General features: G+C 45.0%; 1 protein-coding gene across 1 annotated transcript in view; it reads left to right on the top strand.

The window, feature by feature from the left end:
- The first annotated feature begins 15,481 nt into the window (after nucleotides 1–15,481).
- LOC126522337 (mannan-binding lectin serine protease 1-like) overlaps nucleotides 15,482–19,761 on the top strand; it is a 76,806-nt gene continuing 72,526 nt past the window's right edge. The window contains exon 1 of the mRNA XM_050171066.3: nucleotides 15,482–15,716. Coding sequence (XP_050027023.1) covers nucleotides 15,604–15,716 — 113 coding nt within the window. The 5' untranslated portion in view covers nucleotides 15,482–15,603. The remainder of the gene's footprint in view (nucleotides 15,717–19,761) is intronic.

Genomic DNA, 19,761 nt, shown 5'->3' with positions numbered 1-19,761 from the left:
CCAACTCTAGCGACTTGTAGCACACTGAAGCGTTGTTCTGCGGTTACACGCTTCATGTAGCATTCAGCTGAAATCAGAGCGGATGTATGCCAGTCGACTCACCTGCGATGTTTTTCTTTTCTTTTTTTGTTATGCACAGAACACTTTCCACAAAGTTCTTGCTGGAAAGGGCTCACAGACGCCTCTCCTCTGTCCGTACCATATGCATTATACACATTCTCAACAACCCCCCGATGTGACGTGCAAGACAACGACGGCAGCAGCAGCAGTAGCAGTAGCAGCAGTGGAAAAGTCGAAGGAAGATGCAAAGAAAGCCCCACTCTAAATAAAGACCAAAGCCATACGCAGGAAAAGCTTACACAAATGGCACTTTGATCGTATGGACATGGGTGGTTTATACCACTGGTACCTGCAGCCCATGCGCAGTTTTTCTCCATGAAGGTCATTGTTAACTAAGTTCCAAATCACTCGTATCAGCGGCATAGAAAGGCTAAGAACGTGTGCCTATCCGAGAAGCTGCTGATAAGATTGCTCAGCGCAGAGCAGAATTGTTGGGCCATGGTTTTGCTACTCGAGGGTGACTCTGTCTACATTCTGCAGAGCGTACAACACACAAAGCGCGTATTGGACGCAGCGTATATAGTTCACTGCACCATTGCATCATCAGCTAAGTTTCTCTTCTTCTACCAGTCTCTCCCCTTTCCCAGTGATGAGCAGCACGCAAAAGAGCCATTATCGCGATGGACATCTCCCATTTTTTTGTTCATTAATGCCTTTCTCTTTCTACATACAGTCTGCCCTAAATAGCGGTTAGTTTTAGCAACTTGTGTCTTAAAATATCTAAGCATTGGACCACATTACGGAAAATCAATACGTCCCGGCATTTTATTACATCCGCGCTACTCTGGCATCATCGCAAATGGCACAAGAAAAGATACTCAGTTGGACCGTGGACCCGACCGTAATCCGCCCGGAAGGTTACCAGAGCCCTACTGCTTTACTCAAAGGCGAAGTGCAACAGATTATTTCGTCTCCTAAAACACCTAGTTTAAGGTAACCTAGCTATAAGATAGCCTTCGGGCAAAACTTGAATTTTGACTTACCAGCGGAACATCACGACAAGCGTGCAAATGTATCCGTTTTTGATAGAAACTGAAAAAAAAAGTAGCATCGCCATTACCGCTTGCTTGAAGTGACGCATCACCTGGAACGCATGACCTGGAGCGTGCAGCTTTTCGGCACCTATTCCGAGATTAAGCGATGCCCCCGGCTTCCCACAGCGCACTAAATCTGCTTGGAAGTGACGTGGTGGCACTTGTGTCATAGCGACGACCACCAAGTGCACGCGCCATCTGCTTAGGTGGTGTAGAAAGGCTGCTAACAAGAAAACTATGCAATTAGAAGCCTTGAGACTTTGCCAAGATTGATTTAGAAACATGTACTTCTCAGTTATAACAAGTTTAGCCAAAGCGAAATTGCATTGCACTTGCAGAGCTAGTGGTATACGTTACCGATTTCGCATCAATAGTGATCGCTGTTTTGTGGGTGCGGACATCACCGGCTATTTCTTTACTTTTTCTCGTTTCTTTCAGCTTTTCCCTCCCCCAGTTTAGTGCTGCAGAACAGTTGTTTCCTTGTTTACCTCCCTGCCTGTGCTATTCTTTTTCTCTTCCTCCTTTAAAAATGATACGGCAAGCGTCAAGTCGTCCTATGCTTAAAATGTGTGTTCATTTTCTTGTAACAATTACATGTGGTGCCGCAACTTCGTTCGCTTTGTCTTCAGACGCCGCTGCAACAATGGCAAGAAGCAAAGTTGGTTAATTTGTCGGTATGCTTTCGTTATCGTATTTTGCGGTTTTGACTGACATTCATATACTCTCTCGCTGTGAAGAAATTGTTTTCTGACAACCAGCGCTGATTGTTGTCGATCACGAAGAGGCATCGTTTTTTTATTGCAAGTGACTGACCGCGCCTCGTGTCACCACTTCGCTTACTAAAACTACGTACACATCTCGTGACACTGGCCTTACATGATCATTTATCCTCTTGCGGCTCAAGCCTATGCCAGCTGTGTCCGGCCGTTCACAGAGAAAAGTGTTTCGTGACCTTGGATACGGCCGCTGCCCGTAAAAAGCTGCCCGAGAGCTGTTGTCTTTCTTCAAGGTTGCTTGCGCGACTGCATCTGATGTCGTCATCCACCTATGCCACGCGCGTGTGAGGCACTCCCATTTAGAATTTGCTTTCTCTCTCTGCATGTTTTCCGCTTTCTTACTCCAACCCTTTGCACAAAAGTTCACCTGGCGCGAGCATGGTTAAACGGTTCGCCTGTCCTCCTCTTCTCTCTCCCCCACAGCTAATTTCAGGTCAGAGTGAGGGCGTCTTAATTGTCTCTGTCGACAAATATAGACATTGTGTGTGTGTGTGCGAGCCGGAGGAAGCGGGGCCCGGGGGATTGAAAGAGAAACAATAGCGTGAGTGACCGCATGTCATTACATATTATGGGGTTGTGCGTACCTCACAACACGTCATAATTACACGGCACGACCTCTTCAACCTTGCATGGAGGGTTTCCTAAGTACATTCAACAGAAAGCGCGATAGTTGGCCTAGTGCTTCTCGGCTTTGTACTATGAAGCACGCAAGGCATTAACCTTGATTGTAACTGCGTTATTGTGGTTTGGTAACAAACCCCCTATAGCAGACACTGAAGCAACGATAGCCTTGTATCTTATAGCAGAATTCTACCAAGTTCTCCTGTGGCCACCTTTCTTTATTCCAAATTTTCTTGCTACTTCGCGATGTCTGTTCACCAGCTATCTGCGCGAGTAAGCGCTGCTTTGTCTGTGACGTCTTTCTTTTTTCGGTGGAACTTTTGTGGTATTTCCGCCATGCCTTATATCGCGTCATCAAACACCCTTTGCGTTTTAACAGCCCGAAATGAAATCACAGCTTTTTAGTGCGATTCTTGGCTTGATTCACTAAGCTGTACCAAAGTGTGGCAAGCTAAATACAACTTTAAATACTTCCCGAACGTTTATTTCCCAGCCAATAGAATTCGACACCCGAGATTGATATCGAATTCACCTCCCGCTGCGCCCGGGACACAGTCTTGATCACTCTAAGAAAAGTTTGCACCCTTTGGAGTGTATCTCTGCCACACAACAATAATCGTCGTCTGCCTTGATGCGTTTCCTTTCTTGAAAACGCCGCGCCCGCTACTTTCCAGTCGGGAATGCTATGTCATGCTGATAACGCGTATGCTGTTCGTCACTGGAAAGTACCGGGCTTGCAGCGTTAAAGAAAGGAAACGCGTCAAGGCAGATGACTATTATTGTTGTGTGGCAGATACACACCCCAAAGGGTGCAAACTTTTTTTAGAGTGATGGTGACAGTATCATACACGTCTCATATGCTAGAAGCATTACGTCTGATCAGCCTTGCATACTACAAAGAAGGCGAGATGCTGCGCTCCTCCTGTAGTCACATTACCAGGTGACCACATAGATGTGATCCTCCTCCTCTTCCCTTCTGCCCGGAGTCCTTTACATCGACTACGTGTTACAGAGAACAAACGCACGCCAAAATACTGCGGGTCACAATTTGAATGCCACTCTGCATGCCTTGATGACACGAAAACTGTACGCTGCTAGAGTATAGACAAATAACTCTTTCGCCGAAGTACCTCTGCAGTGAAGGAACTACTTCCTCCAAAAAAAATCAGATAACGATCCTATTACCCATTATCGTTATTACTATCGACAATTTATAATCATGGAAACTCAAGTTGGCAGGAAACTCACGGTAATCATGTTCGAGCCAGTTGGTTCTGCACATTGAGGCTATATTAAATACGGCGTAGCTCACCCAAAGGGCCCTACGAATGATGCCGACATTTTATGTAGTAGAAAAAGATCAAAAACATGGACATTTATGCTCATAACTGCAATGGCAAAGAACGCACACATCTGCAAGTGAATTTTGCTTTCTTTAAAAAATGGTAGGCGGTAATTGCATGTTTTTTCTTAATGTAATGTGTACAGTCTTCTCGACGAGCTGTTTCTTCAGCTGAGGGGTCCGTATTGGCTTAAAACCAACGAAACATGGTTGTTTACTGTGCTATATAGTCGTCATGATCGTCAGCCTATATTTATGTCCACTTCAGGACGAAGCACTCTCCAAGCGATCTACAAGTGCCCCTGTCCTGTGATAGCTGATTCCAACTGGCGCCTGCAGATTTCCTCCTTTCAACGCACCACCTAGTTTTCTGCCGTCATCAACTGCGCTTCCCCTCCGACGGCACAGATTTTGTAACTCTAATGGTCCACCGATCATCTGCCCTACGCATTACGTGACCTGCCCAACTCCATTTTCTGCCTTAATGTCGACACAAATGTCGGCCATCTCCGTGTATTCTTTGATCCACACCGCTTTCTTCTTGTCCCCTATTGTTACGCGTCACATTTCTCGTTCCATCGCTCTTCCTGCGCAGTCCTTAACTTGTTCTCGAGCTTCTTTGTTAACCTCCAAGGTTCTTTCCTATGTGGCAGCTCCGGTAGAATGCAGCGATCTCACACTTTTTTTTCAACGACAGTCGCAACCTTCCAGTCAGGCTTTGATAATTCCTGTCGTGTGCACTTGATTTCATTTTTATACTTCTGAAAATTTCATTGTCATGATCGGGGTCCCCGTTATTGACTTCAGCAAGTGTAGTCCTGCACCGACTCTAAAAGCTGACTGGGGATCATGAATTCTTTTAAAGCGAAAGCTTTACCGGCCGCGAACTTGCGATTTCGAAGTGGCCGTGCTCCGAGGAGGCACATGACGTCACACCACGTTCCTCGTCACACCGCGTTCCTTGTCGTTGCGTCGCCTCCACTCGCTTTGCCAGCTGCGTCGCATGCCTGATAACATGTCGGAGGATTGAAAAGGAAAGCTCGCGTGCGCCGCAATCACAGTTGAGGTGGCAGTATGGACGGCGACAATTCTGATAAGCAGGAGGAGGCCTGGAATCGACATCGGAACGAGATGAAGAGGAAATGAATCGCCCAAGGAACAGACGAACAGCGCGCCGAACGACCGGCTAAACGCCGCAACATAGCTACACAACCAGACTAACCTGGACTTGCAATGAAGATTAAACAAGGCTAACCATGCCTTAGCCTCGCTACTTATATCCTGGCATAGCCGAGCTAAGCCATTGTTTTCCCTTGCCAGGCTAATGGACATTATCTTTGTCTTCTATATATTATTCTTCAATCCTACTCTTACATTTTCCCGATTAAGGTCATCAGTCATTTGTTGGTATTCATCCCCAGTGTTGCTGAACAGTGCAATGCCATCCACAAGCCGAAGATTGTTGTTCCCAGTCTAACAGCTTAAGTACTTCTTCTATGCATGCAGTGCATGGCATTGGAGAGATTCTGCCTTCTTGCCTGACCCCTTTCTTGATGCGTAACTTTCAACTTTTCCTAAGGAGAATCAAGGTAGCTGTCGAATCTTTGTGGGTATTTCCCAAGGTATGCACATATGCCTCCTGTACTCCTTCATAAACGAATGCCTTCATGACTGCTGGTATCTCTACTGAATCAAATACCTTTTCCTAATCTGTACAGTTCTAAGCTATATAAGCTATATAGCTCTGTCCCGAAAAATGCAATTTTCAGTAATTGTTTTGATGCTATCCTAGCTATGGACATGCAGCTTGCGCAGATCCTGTATGTAACTTGGTGGCTGCATTCCTGGATACGAAACTACAGTGAGGAAGTGTGCATGTATGTAAATACAATTTCATTAACATTTAAGTAAAGTTTCTTTTTTGCTTAATATCCGCGCTTAATAGTATACTTAAAGAGAGCCGTGCCTTTAGGCGAGTTCATTGGCTTTGCCACATGGTCCGTGTTCCCGGAGTTTTAGCTCAAAAATTTCACTCACTGGGTCTACATTACATAGTTTTTATGCATACATAGGCACACAGAAATGCCTCTTATTCTTATTACGGCTCGTATTCGATATTAGACGCCTACTCCATACATCACAGGAGAAAGGACACCACGTGACGTTTCAGTGGCTGCCAAGTCACTGCGGCGTCACTGCAAACGAAGACGTAGATAATGCCACTCGGGCAGCTCTTGAAGACGCACAAGAAGAGGCCATACCGCTTTCACGATCCGACGCAGCTAGCAGACTTCGAGTGCTTGCACAGGAGATCACGCTCTCTCTATGGTGCCCACCAAACAGCCAGACCAACCAGAGCAACCGTCAATACCACCTGCCCTCTTTGATGCATCTCTATATGCCAACTGGACTACGCCGAAGAGAGGCGACTCTGCTTTATCGCTTATGGCTAGGGGTGGCTTTCACGAAATCGTACTCATTTCGCATTGGAAAGGCCGACAACGCTCTCTGCAATACTTTTCTTTGCGAGGAGACGCTGGAACACATTCTGTGCGACTGTCCTGAATTACAAGGGCTCCTCGCCTTAGCTGCACAAAGGAGCACAATCGACGCCCACCTACTCAAAGGAAGTATCTGCATTTTTCAGGCACAGTATTTTTTTACTCCTAGAGTAATTGTGTAGATTATCTACGAAAGTTCTGAGTTTGTTAAGGCATTGTATGGAAGAAAGATAAACATGCACGTCACTAAATTATTAAGAATCTGCCAGATTATGTGCATACGGCAAGGTGTATTGCGAGGAAGTATTCTTGAAACTGTTCTGTTTACAATTTGCACAAATGATTTATCTGGTATCTCTGGTTCTCTTAATTGGTAATATACGCGGATGACAAAAGTATTTTTTTTTTTCACAGGCGTGAAAATTCTTAAACTGCGACCGAAAGAATTGCATAGTTAATGTTACTCTACCCTTTGGCTAAACGCAACACATTTGAGCCTAGTGCATCTAAACCAGAGTATTTCATCTTTGCATCTATGAAACAAACGAATGAACTTATATACCTCTATTCTATGTTAAAATGCAAAGCTGCAGCAGACTAGCAAACAAAAATTCTTGGGATTTTGGTTGTAGGACAACCTGCCCTGGCATACACATGTCAACAACTTAACAGCAGACATGAGTAGGGCAGTCCGATGGTTATACAAGCTTCGGAAAATAATACCCCCATGGTTAAAAATTCAGCTGTACTAAACAATATCTCATTCTAGGATATCGTATTGCAGTTTGATATGGGGAGCAGCTATATACAAACAAGAATCAAATGAGGTAATCAGCTTTACAAAATAAAGTTATTCGGTTATCTAACAACTTAGATGATTACGTACAAAACCATTATACAAAAAATTCTCAATCCTCAAAGCCCAACACTACTATTATTTAAGCTCGTAGATTCTACAGAAAAAATAATCTGCACATTGCACGTAACTTCTACCAAAGCAGCCCGTACATTTTTTCGCAGGCATACATTTCAAATGCCAAGAACAAGGGCGCACTCTGAAACACAGCATGTAGAATACCAAGTACTTTGTCTTTCAAAAGAACCTAACAAGCTCCTCAATTTTGATAATGAAATAGCTAAAATGGTGCTTAAATGAGCACTAGTCAAAAAATATCTGAAACATAGGTAATTTTATTATATTTGTAGTGCTTAAATATTTACCTTAGCTGTTTAATTAGCAGCGTCCGTCATTCTATCTGACGTTATTATGCTTCTTTACAAATGTATTATTAAGCAATAATTTTTAACTACGGTGGCTGCTTTTGTTGTGATGTTCCGTACTTTGTGTTGTGTCCTGTTCGATGAGTGGATGATACTGGTATATATTATTTTTTGTATCGTTTCTCCGTGAAGATGTTTCCATACATTGCGATGTCGTGACACTTGTATAGATTCATTTTGTTATGTATTTCCACTTGCCGGACTGCATGCGAATGAAGAGCCAGTGTCAGACTTATAGTCTGTAGATTTCCCTTCAGTTTTTATAAAATCAGACCGGACGTCCAAACCAGGTAATTAAATAAAGTGAAATTCAATGAAACGGGAAATCGTTAAACAGAAGAAACATTGCGAGAACTATGAGGTACCAACCCCACTAGTAGTATGAGGATTATAAGACAGCACCACTCCCGAAATTTAGTTATGCGCCACAGCAATGTCAGGAGCAACATCATGACACGTTGAGCTGCAACATGTATGTCGGTTTACGCATCAACAATGTCAACAAAACTACAAACGGGTATTCGAGAAAGAAATCACCGTAGAGAGCAAGGGGCTAGCGACTATGCTGACACGCAATCAATAAGCTTTTTAGCATTGTAAGTGAATTTTCATAAGCGCAACCCGACAATTAGGGCACTTTCAATGCGCGGCTTAGGCCGTTAACGTTTCAATATCTCGATTGTTCAGAGTGAATTCAGCGCCTATTGTTACAATATGTGTGTTTAAAATCTCCATCGACAGAATAGTACATGCGCAACTGCAAATCTTATGCGCAATTCCACATAAAGACTTAACACTAATTCAAATCTGTGCTTCAATTCAACGGGAATGTCACTGTATACAACATGCAATTTTAGTTAGTGGAACTTCCACAGCTGATTTCGGTTGTCTCGCTCAAACACAAAATTTATTGAAATACATATTTCATGTAAAGAATTAAGCTGCATAACTTGTTGCTTATATTGAAAGTTTGTGGCAAATAGGTATCTAAAACTATTTTTTTTACAATGCTATACGCGCAACGAAATTTAAGAATAGGGTTAATAGGCAGCGATATTTGTACAGCAGCAGTGGCGCCAGACCTTCTAAGATGCACGTCTATATGGGGGCCGTAACCAGAAAACTCTGAACCACAAAAAGAAAGAAAGAATGCGTGAGTACCTGTAGCAAGAATGGCTCATCCATGTTAGATGCCCTACTTACACCACGCCAACCGTGCCCGCGCCATTGTCCATGTAATAGTAACAGGATACTTGACAACGTAATGTAACTGCGGCGAGTTACTAGTTTGCAGATACCTAGAAGAAGCAAGTGGTCTAGACGGCACGTATAGTCAAGAGCTTTGTGATGTGCGGGTGAAAGTGCAGGAAAATTAAGTAATGGGTGAGCTGCCAGTCTCTTTAAAGCTTCCGCTACCGCAGCACTTCACTCTACGTCGTTGGCCTCATGCAATTTGTGTAAGCGGGAGTAAAGGCGACATTACATGTATTTTTTTTTTTTCGCTGCTGGACTAGACTTGCAGCTTCAGCAATGCCGGACTTGGATGAATTTGTAAACCATAAGATCACGCACAACTCATAAACTTCTTTTTAATAGTAATATCGATCGTTACGCTCTTCCGTGGCTCTAGATTCATTTGCACTCGGTATGTATGTCTGTGTAAGCGTAAACCGATATAATACGAGAACTGAAACGAAAAAAATATAACCCTCTTTGAGGGTTCCACTACGCAGAGGTCGCTTTCACTTATAATCATACACCCATCTATGTTAACCCTTGGTGGAAAAAATTCAGGTAAGTGGCAGTAACTTGCCGCGTAGTAAGCTGTTTATAGTGAAAAGTGTGCCACACTTCTATAAAAAGTTTTATGTTTACCCCTAGACTACTTACGCTTCCACACAATAGCCCTACTTGCGCACACCATTTTTATCCCGTATCAATTCAACCAGCGTAAAATATATCGTGCAAAGGGCGTCAAAATCTGCTCACGGCTTGCCAGCCGAGCAAACTGCAGAACCGTTACACAACCTCACGAACAGAAATTAGGAAGCGAAGCAGCTGGCACAGCGAAAAATATAGTCGAGGAGACACGAAGGCCGATCAGGACATCTATTTTCTCCAAGTTAAAATTTCAACGTCGCCTGCACGGGACAGTCATTTGCATCAGAACTAGTACGGAAGGTAGCGCGCAGCAGCCAGACAGAGACACGAAAGAAAATGTTGGTCGTACACATGCTAATTAGGTTTTCCAGAAGAAAAAAAAACCTCCTACAACACTGTTCTGCATATGCGCGACTATGGAATCACAGCGGCTTGGCATGCTGTTTGTCAAGTTAAACACCAATTACGTCAAGCGACATCACGTCGACAAGAAGCCTGATAGTTTTTCTGGTCACATGCACCACAGAACGTTATATCTGGCACAACCATATATGCGTCCATCTTTAATTACGCAACCTGATTCCACGAACCCTCGAACGATCTTCGAAAGCTGTTATTGTGCCTTTGCGCTGCGCAATAACACCTGCCAGCAACGCTTAAAGAAGATCCCGTAACTGAACTAAAAAAAATCAGGCAGGAGTAATGCTTCGAAAGCTTAGAGTGTGCTCATTCCGAAACACACTGGCGGAGCTGCAAATCTGGGCAGTTTAGGAACGCAGCGTTCTGGGCGTGTTCGTATGACATAATGCGGCTTATTGCGCACGAAAGGACAAGGTCGCAGAAAGACCTTGTACACACAGGCGCTGACTTACAACAGTGTTTATTCGAGTAAAAGAACCACATATATAGGCAACGTCAGGATTCGTCCCAAGTGCGCAGTTTGCAAGACTCATCTATCTTTACGAAGACAGGATAACTCTTTAGGCGAAAGGGCGATTGATGGCTTTGAGACAAAGTGGTCCCCTAACCTATCAATCGGTTCGACATCGATAATTTCGTGAGTTAACTGACCCCTGCTGCTGTTAACAATGGAGCAGTCTTGATATACTGGAACGCACGTAGTACATTGATCATCACTTGCACAAACACCGTAATGCCTACAGTAAGCGTCGAGGAACCTACCCGCTTTTTGATTGTGTTATAGTGGTGTTCCTGTAAACTCTCATTGAGGCACCTTCCGCTTTGTCAGACATAGTTCTTACCACATGCTAATGGGAGGTTGTACACTACTGCCTTAGCACAATCAACTAACTTGTTCTGATACTTCTTATTGCACACTGGCTCTTCAGGTAGACCAGGCGGGGTTTGTCTTCGCGGACATTGCAATTTCGTCAGAGCGGAAAACACTACTTTGACATTCGAACGTTGTCCTGTCTTTTTTAATCGGTGCGATAAGCCGTGGATGTACGGGATGACCACAGCTTTCCTGGAGTCAGGATGGCAGAAGCCTTTCTAGGCAAATTTGAATCCAGAAGATGGTCAGCAACGCTGACAAGTACATGCGTGGGACAACCCGCCAACCGAAGAAGGATGATATGGTCTTTAAACCTTGCAGCCATCTACCCAAGATTTGACTTACATAATGCATTGGACAGGCATGCCCTCGCCATTCCCCCCTTGACCAATTTTGAGTGCACTGATTGATATGGGAGCAGTGAACAGTTGTTGCGTGGCTCGTGCTTCTAGTAGACGTGCTCGTCATAGAAAAAAAGAAGATGTCAAGAAAGCCAATACTTCCGTCAATAGGCATCTCATGTGTTACGTATAGAGGTGATAAGTCCTCGCGTACAAAAGAAAGTAAGTATGTGAGTACCTAGAGGTTCAGAAAAGCGCTGCAGTCAAAATCAAATAAAAAATCGTCGACATATCTAAAAACTTTCTTTATCTTAGGCTCTGGAGGCCGATCGCTCATGTCTCTGCCTCGTTCCGCTAGAAATTAGCCGCTAAGAAGAGGCGCAATACAGGAGCCTATGCAAATTGCCTCCTGTATATAAGACGGCCCTCCCTACTGCATTTAAGTAGACCGAAGATAAAAACTAAGGGCTTCTAAAAATACACCATTTGACATCCTGGTTGCGTTCATGAAGGCGACGTTTCCAAAGCCGCCGATACAACACTGAACACAGGAGAGCAGAGCTAAATGTGGTGGGGAATAGAAGATCTTTGATGTATATGGAAAACGCCTTAATGCTCTTATACGATAACGACCTGAGATAGTCCAAAACTGCTTCAGAGTTTTTTTACAAGGAACGAATTTTCAATGGGTAACATCTTAAGCATTTTTTGAAGAAACAGTGCAATAAATTTTTACCACGTGCCATTTACCGACCCAATGACCCTAAATGGCGTGTCTATCTGGTGTATTTTTACGCTGAAGAACACGTCTTCGAGATTAGTTTAGGGCAATCATAAATTATCTAATCAGCGCCTAGTGTAACGGACTGTGGCGAGGAGAAAAAACAGTATTTACATAAACTGAGTTATATGTAGGTATACTTTATAAAGTGATTTTACTATAATTTTTCCTTGATGGGTGCAGGATCCGTGGAACAAATGCGTCCCAGTTTTCGAAAAACGTTATATTTTACCAGTGGCACAAAACAACTTCTCAATTTTTAAAAACATGTTTGGTGTATATAAGTGAAATTTGTTGTAAACTATTTCTAGAACCTTCATTTCCTCCTACCCTGCAACAAATTTCACCAGCATCGATCGAAATAAACGCCATGCTAGAAAGGGTAAAGGGCCCCGAACCACTTTTCTTTGAAGACACAGAAATGGCTTGGAACGAGTTTTGTGCCTCCCATAATCGTATTACTGAAAGAATTTTTCGAAAAGACGTAGTACGGGCGTAGATGCTACGAGCACAATATTTATCTTTCCCATTTCTCCTCAACTTTCTACGCTCGGGAGGAGCGGGGTGACGCAAGTTTTTGTGCCACGACTACGGAATTACGTAACCTGGCTTCTATAGGTCCTGTTTCTTCTTTCGGCGGAATTGAACGGACGCTGTTGGCTACGAATACTTCCGGTTGCCGTTATTAGGGGGATGTGGGCCATCGCTCTGCTGTGCAATAGCGTAGGTATTAGATTGCTTTTGGTGGCTGTATTTTTTTTCTCTTACGAACTGACACGAGTAGCACATTTTCTTTCGCACATAGCCCCTATTGCGTTTGCTTTGTGCAAGGCATGGCTGGAGTGCACCCTAGCGATCAGGTGCTTCAGTTTAAGCGTGCTAGGAGGTACGGACCGGCTTTGTACCGCAGGAATAGTAGACCAATTCAAACTGCGCATTGCCAAGCGTTGCAAATAGGTAACAAATAGGTTCTGGCTAGACACCCTGGCAGATATCCCGTCACTACGACGGGATGTCTTCCAGGGTGTCTAGCCAGAAGTGGCCGGGTGCTGCTTTGGTCACGTGTGGGAGCGCTCTGGCGCACGCCACTTGTAGAAGCTAACCGCGATTTCTCGCGAGTCGCAGCAGGCGTAGTGCACGCGTTCTCTGGGCTTAAGTGTCGCGTGGTTCGAGGCAAGTCGAATGTTCGAAACTAATGGAAATTAACCAGCCCCGATGGCTACGACCCCGATAAGCAGCGTAGCTGAAATTTCATTCTTGCAATTCTTGGATGAACGGGTGCGGCCGAGTGTGAGAAGACGACATCCCTCTTTTTCCTGAGGATTCTTATTGAAATCTGAAACGAAGATTTTCGCTTGCTTCAGCCTGTTTAGCTAACAGCGTCTATTAATAAACGCAGGAACAGTGGAAAGCAGCGGGCTGATCCAAACACCCTTCATGATTGGTCATCTATCATTGAATAGCAACCCTCTAAGGGAATCTAGCACATGATGAAATATACGAAACGCAGGCATCCTTCAAACGGGCGAGGAGCAGGCCTCGCTTCGAAAAAAGGGTCTTTGTGAAAAACGCAATTTCGCGTTCCGCTTGTGAACTCAATGCTACGCGCGCGACTGCAAGATTTGACTGAGATGTCCGCAGCGGCGTATGCTATCCACCGAACTGGTTTTTTTCACCGTGCGCAAGGGTTGGTTCAGGACCACTTTAAAACTGAAAGGGAATAGCGATAGTATTTCTAAACTTGCTGCTACACTCAGTTTGGATAGACGGACGGCAATATTGCGCCGAATGGAGGTGGGAAAGCGTCAAGCCACATCCGTGTCACATCCGCGCCCGCACTCCGGACGTCGCCGGAAGCCACGACACCTTCCGTGCGCGAGCAGTGCATAAGATAGCACGCCACGTGCGCTTTCCAGATACGCACACTTCCTCACCTGCTATATACCTATATAAAAGACATTCTCGCAACGTGAGAATGTGCTTATGTACGTGCATAGCAGAAAGAAGATGATAACGTCAGAATGTGTTTGAGAATGCTTGGCAATGTGTCACAAGATGTGAGAGAAAATAAGGTAGTGCTGAAGGGGCGCTTCAATGTTGTGCAGAAAAGGTGAAACATTGCATGGAACGGCGACGCTTACATATTGCAGAGGGCCTGAATGACTCATTCATCCGACAAATAGGTCTTTGCGTCTGATCTTCTTGCTCCGTCGTTACAAAACGCAACCCAGTGAGACCGGCAAAGTAAAATTTCTGAAAAGGGGAAGCTGGCATGCATGCAGAGAGAAGGGAGACGAGGTTGCTGCGAGGCTCACAGACAACGTGCCCAATAAGGGTACCGCGTACACAACATTATAAGAGAAGTGCACCAGGATAGCGGGAAAGCTATCGCTAACTTTCGCAATGACTTTCGGTGGTTTCTGTCCTAAATTTTATATTTATTTGCGTGCAAGCAATGGTGAATGTCAGTATAGTAGTTTTTGTTTGGAGGAGTAGGCCATGTAATCGGCTCTAGCGCTGCCAACAACCTTACTGAATCCGCATATACCAAACGCTCTTACAAAAATGCTGAACAGCTCACGAGATCGCCCCTACGCTATTTCTTTTTTTTTCGGTATTGTTAATTTTAACGTACGAATGCAAGCAGTGTCTATAACGGACGCTGTAGTGGAGAAGTCTTCGTTGAAATTTACTAACTGGGACTGTTTAAGCTGCACTATATCTAAAAGCACGGGCGTTATTGCATTACGCTCCCATCGAAACGTGTAGGAAACCAAACCAGTGATTCCGTACTCATCACAAGGCCCTCAATGGCGGTTTGCAACCACAACAAATAAGGCCAATAATATTTGTACTGGCCTATGCTGAGAACAAAGTAACCTACACACACGTAGTCGCAGCATGCACAAGATTTAATAAATGGCCGTCAGTAAGCTTCCCATTACGTTGTCCCATAGCGAATGCGCGGGTATCGGCGTAGCGCTTCGCTGGTGCGCTTACAGTGCTATCAGAAGCACTGGCGCGACGATGGTGAGGCAATAGGCGCCCTTGAATATAGCGCAGGCTTTAACTAATGCCAAAATTGCGCAAGCAGTATAGATGAGGCGTTAAGCAGCTACGGAGGCACCCATGGCCAACCGCAAGGGCCGAGCATTCAAGAAGGAGGCGCATAACGTGGTCCACCCGGTGCCGTCTTCCTCAGTTCCGGTCCCAAAATGAGCTGGGCCATTAAAGCCGCACTGAGCCTTCGAGAAGGCCGGGGGGGGGGGGGGGGTGAGAGGTGGTAAGGCGTACCTCTGATCCCCACTGCGCGCCCTTCGGTGGCGATTTTCTCGCACCCCTCCGCGCGGCTTAGGCTTTACTCTTGTTGCCCGCAACTGGAGGAAACTGGTTCTTCATTCCGTGTTTGCGTGCGCGACGTCAGAGCCGCCACCGCTTCGGTTGGCGTGCAAGCAAAGGGGCTGCCCCGCCGGCACGAGAGGAGGTGGCCGGTTTGCCTGGCGTCACGCGACGAAGTGTCGAGGAGAGCCAAAAGTGAGAGAGAGAGAGAAGCCCGTCCGAGCGGCCGCCGAAGAGCCGCCGGCCTCGATCGACAACCCCTCTCTTGACGCGCGCGCTGAACAGAGACGCGATGCCGCGCAGAAACATGCCTACCCCGAGTGCCCATCGCTTCGCGGCGCTGGCGCTGCTACTTTTGGTCGTCGCGTGTTGCTGCGTCCGTGGATCGGAATACCCTGCTCTCAGGTATGCACGTCTTTCTTGCGGGTATCCCGAGTGGTTCAGTTTCTTTGGTTTCTGTGGCACAGTACGAGAAGCGCCAAATTACTTTTGTGGTCTAGTCTGTGATACCAACTTATATTGCACATGCCCCGTTTGCTTTAAATCTTGTATCAAGCAGAGTGGACAGGCAGACTGCCGTGATTCTAGTCTGTCACTCAAGCGGTAAAAATTAATACAATGTGGGCGCTAGCGGTGTGTGCGTGAGCATGCGCGGGCGCCAGCGCAAGTAAGTTTCAATTCCCGGCTGCTATAAATTAAGTATAGACAGCTGGAGGACGGCGCAGACATAGGAGCCGAGACGTGACACCCAGAAGCGGCTTAGCATCTTTTATCCTCTTTGTGTTGCTTGTCCACAACTTTTCGCAGCATGTGAACGTCCAGTGTACGTGAAGCTGTCGCGTGACTCCGCCGGAGTCAAAGGTGCCGAGAGTCGTTCTCATGCGCTCTCGGTTTGACTGTCGTGTGATTGAAGGATTTGTGTCTGGTTCAAACAGTGCAGGCATCACCACGTTTCCCCTCTCGATCAAGATGTCAAATTAAGCCGCCACCTGGAGCGCTGTTTGCCGCCGTCATTCAACCTTGTCGTCGACGCAAGGCGCGTTTACAGCGGAAGTGTATTCCCGCGCTCGTTACGACACAGCGTATTGCATCGAACTTCCGGTAAAGTCGGATTGTCAACACCGCGGGGAAAGTTCTGAGCGCGTAGCGGAGGTAAAAATAGTCACCACGCGTCAGAGCTTCCGCGTCTGTTTGGATGGGAGAACCAAAGAGACCTGCGTTTGTCGGCCGCTTCGAAAGAAGGGCTAAACGTCAGAACGATTAGCTCGCAGATGTAAACGGGAAGTTGAACGTCACAAGCAATAGTAGCATCTGCAAATACGTTAACCGCTACAACCGTGTTGAGCACTATGCAGGGTGTCCTGACTATCATGCACCAAGATTTAAAAATCTGCAAATGTCACGTAGCTGGACAGAACCAAGGTAATGTTGCTTGCCGTCGCTTGGAGATACTCAGAATAGTTGATTTTTGCATTCCCCTTAATTACATAATTAACCTTAACTAATGAACGAACTTATCAAGTATACTTAGATTAAAAGTGTGCACGAGAAAACTGCAGCGCAACATGGACAACAACATGGGCAACAAGTTCGCGAATGTTGTGCCAATACTAAAGTCCGGTCATAGAAATAGCGTCATTAACTACATACTGATTTCCTAGACAAGTGTCTGCTGCAAAGCCCTTCAGCATGCAATCATTAGCTGTATTACGATACATTTAGGATCTAATAATTTTTTTTTCAGTTCAGTACAGCATGGTTTTAGGTCCAGTTTATCGTGTGTTACACAACTGTGTGAATTTTCTCATATTGTTTTAAGTTTATACGATAGGAGGATACAACTTGATTCGGTATTGTTTGATTTTCAGAAGGTATTCGACACTGTTCCAGATGCTCTTTCACTCCATAAATTGTCATTTTTAGGTTTGGCTGCTTCTGTTCTTGGTTGGTTGAGGGTTTATCAATCTTGTAGAAAACAGGCCGTTGTGGTAAATGGTTCTTCTTCGTTTGTCCACGTGACTTCCGGAGTGCCAGAGGGTTCAGTGCTAGTAACAGTACTTTCCTTTAGTTTATATTAATGGTCTCTATGAACGGTTCAAACGTCAGGCTGTACGCGGATGATTCTGTCATTTATAAATCTAGACGCGGCACGGATGATATTCACGTCTTACAACGTGATCTCCACATAGTGGTATCGCGGTGCAAAAAATGGTAAGTGCGTTTGAATTGAGCTAAGTGTTGTTTTATTAGTTTTATTCGAAACGCAAACCCTAGCTTCCATTCTTCTTATAGCCTGTCTTGTACATCGCTCGGCCGCGTTGGCCATTTTAAATGCCTTGGTGTCTGTTTATGTCCCAATGTATCTTGGAATAAATATATCGGCTAGGTAACTGGTAAATCCAATGCTGTGTTAAATTTCATTAAACTTAACTTCAAATTTGCCCCAAAAAGCCTTAAAGCAGCTCTGGATGCCACCAATGTGCGTCCAGTCCATGAATATGCTTCTACAGTGTGGGATCATCATGGCCAAACGCTAATCAATAAACTTGAATGTATAAAAAACCATCCTGCACCTTTTATCAGTGGTAATTATAATTTTATTTCAGTATAACTCATATTAAGAATGAATTAGGTAGGAAACATCTTTAGCCAAGCTTTTCTGGAGCTTTTCATGTTGCTCTAAATTTTTCTCATTGACATTTTACATCTAGGTACTTTTGGGAAGTTGAATATTTACCTATAAAGCTAAATATGGAATTAGGCGGAATGCAAAAAAGTACTCTGAGTATCTCCAAGTGACGGCAAAGAACATTCCCTTGGTTCTGTTCAGTAACGTGGCATTCGCATATTTTCAAATCTTGGTGCATGACAGTGGGGACTCCCTGCATAATTCGCTCGTTGCGTCTTTCTCAGGACTCTCGGGCGCACATATGAATATTTTACTGCACTAGCCTGACTCTCAATTTGAAGTCAACGTCGACTTGAACATTGGTCTTCATGTATTTGCATGACAACTTTGTGTACATGTGTGCTGTACGTCTGTTATATTATGACGTATAAGACTTATCGGCAGTAAAAAAAATATAGCAATGCGAACATCGCTACTGCATTGTGATAATTCGAGATTTGTCCGAGGTGCCCTGGCACAGTCGCGTTGTTTTACTGGCAGCTGAAATTTGGTTACGTTTAGGAAACGTCAATATTTCATGAGTGTTTCATTGCCAAAGCCCGCTACGATATATACAGTCGTGCATTCCGACGTGCTATCGCCGTTGCTCCGCGCCGGCATACCGACACCACACGACGTGCTCAACGAATTTCTCTCGATGGCCCTTTTAGGGAGCTGTAATGACGAGACGCGCAGACAGATAAGCTAGACGTTAAGTGTGCGAATTGCGCGCACCAAAGGGAGTCGTACAAGAACGCCCAGAAGTGAAAACTGAGGACTGCAGCTCGTGGGAAAATCCCAAGGCCGCTCAACGTTGCTCGAGGCGCTGCGCCGAGTCTGCCTCGAAATGTGCATAATTGGTAACTCTGTGGGGGCACATTCCTCCGGTTCTTGCTTGGGGCAACAGTCACCACGCTAAGTCGGCAATATTTGCCATTTTTCCGCAAGGGCGAGGGAAACAATGCGCGAATGTGTAACAAGGCTGGTACCCTTACGTAGCACCCGTCTGTGTGGCATTTTTAGTCGAAGGAAAAGTGGCATGCAAAATGCAAGAAATAAAATCAAGTTGACTGACGCTAGGAAACGAGCGCTTTGAATCGCGCCAGCATGCGGACGCGTCTTCCTCTACAGTTCGAAATGCGATTGCATCTTAAGCTGTTGAGTGCGCGCCCAAATTTATGCCCCTGAATCCCCGGTGCAAGAGCTCGTTGCGCAGGTGTTAACAGCGAGGCTTCGTGTCGCCCCACTCGTCAAGCGTGTAGGATTTAAGCGAATGCGCGCCAATCTACAAGCGTTTCTTGAAGTAGCGCTCCTGACTGATGTGTCACCGCTTTAGCTTTCTTCAAATTTCTTAAATATCTTGATCTTCAGGCTTGGCAATTAAAAAAGCAAATAAAGCTGCTGTCGCGATAAGGATCGGTTGCTTAAGTAAGAACTTTTTAAGTAACGGGACGCAAAAAAAAAAAAAGATATCCCTACATCTCTTCCCGTCATCGTTAGTTTTATTACGGCACACAGTGAGCTTCGGCGCAATGTATTTTGAGACGTATGTATACTATTAATGCTTGTGCACTCCTGAGAAACAAGGGAAGGAACTCTAAATTTATTTTCAAACATTCAGTCAATGCATACTGATTCAGATCACGTTAATAAGCAGCAAATGGCTTCTTCGACAAACGTTTATTGCGGTTGAACACTTCCATATTGGAAATTATTGCGATGTGCAATGCGGGCTTTCGAATTAAAGTTTACGTCTTCCCCTGTGGTATTGCTGCTATGGTT

The sequence above is a fragment of the Dermacentor andersoni genome, chromosome 6 (assembly GCF_023375885.2).
Source record: "Dermacentor andersoni chromosome 6, qqDerAnde1_hic_scaffold, whole genome shotgun sequence".
Lineage (NCBI taxonomy): Eukaryota > Metazoa > Arthropoda > Arachnida > Ixodida > Ixodidae > Dermacentor > Dermacentor andersoni.
Note: the sequence above shows the minus strand (reverse complement) of the source record. Positions and strands in the feature narration are given on the sequence as shown.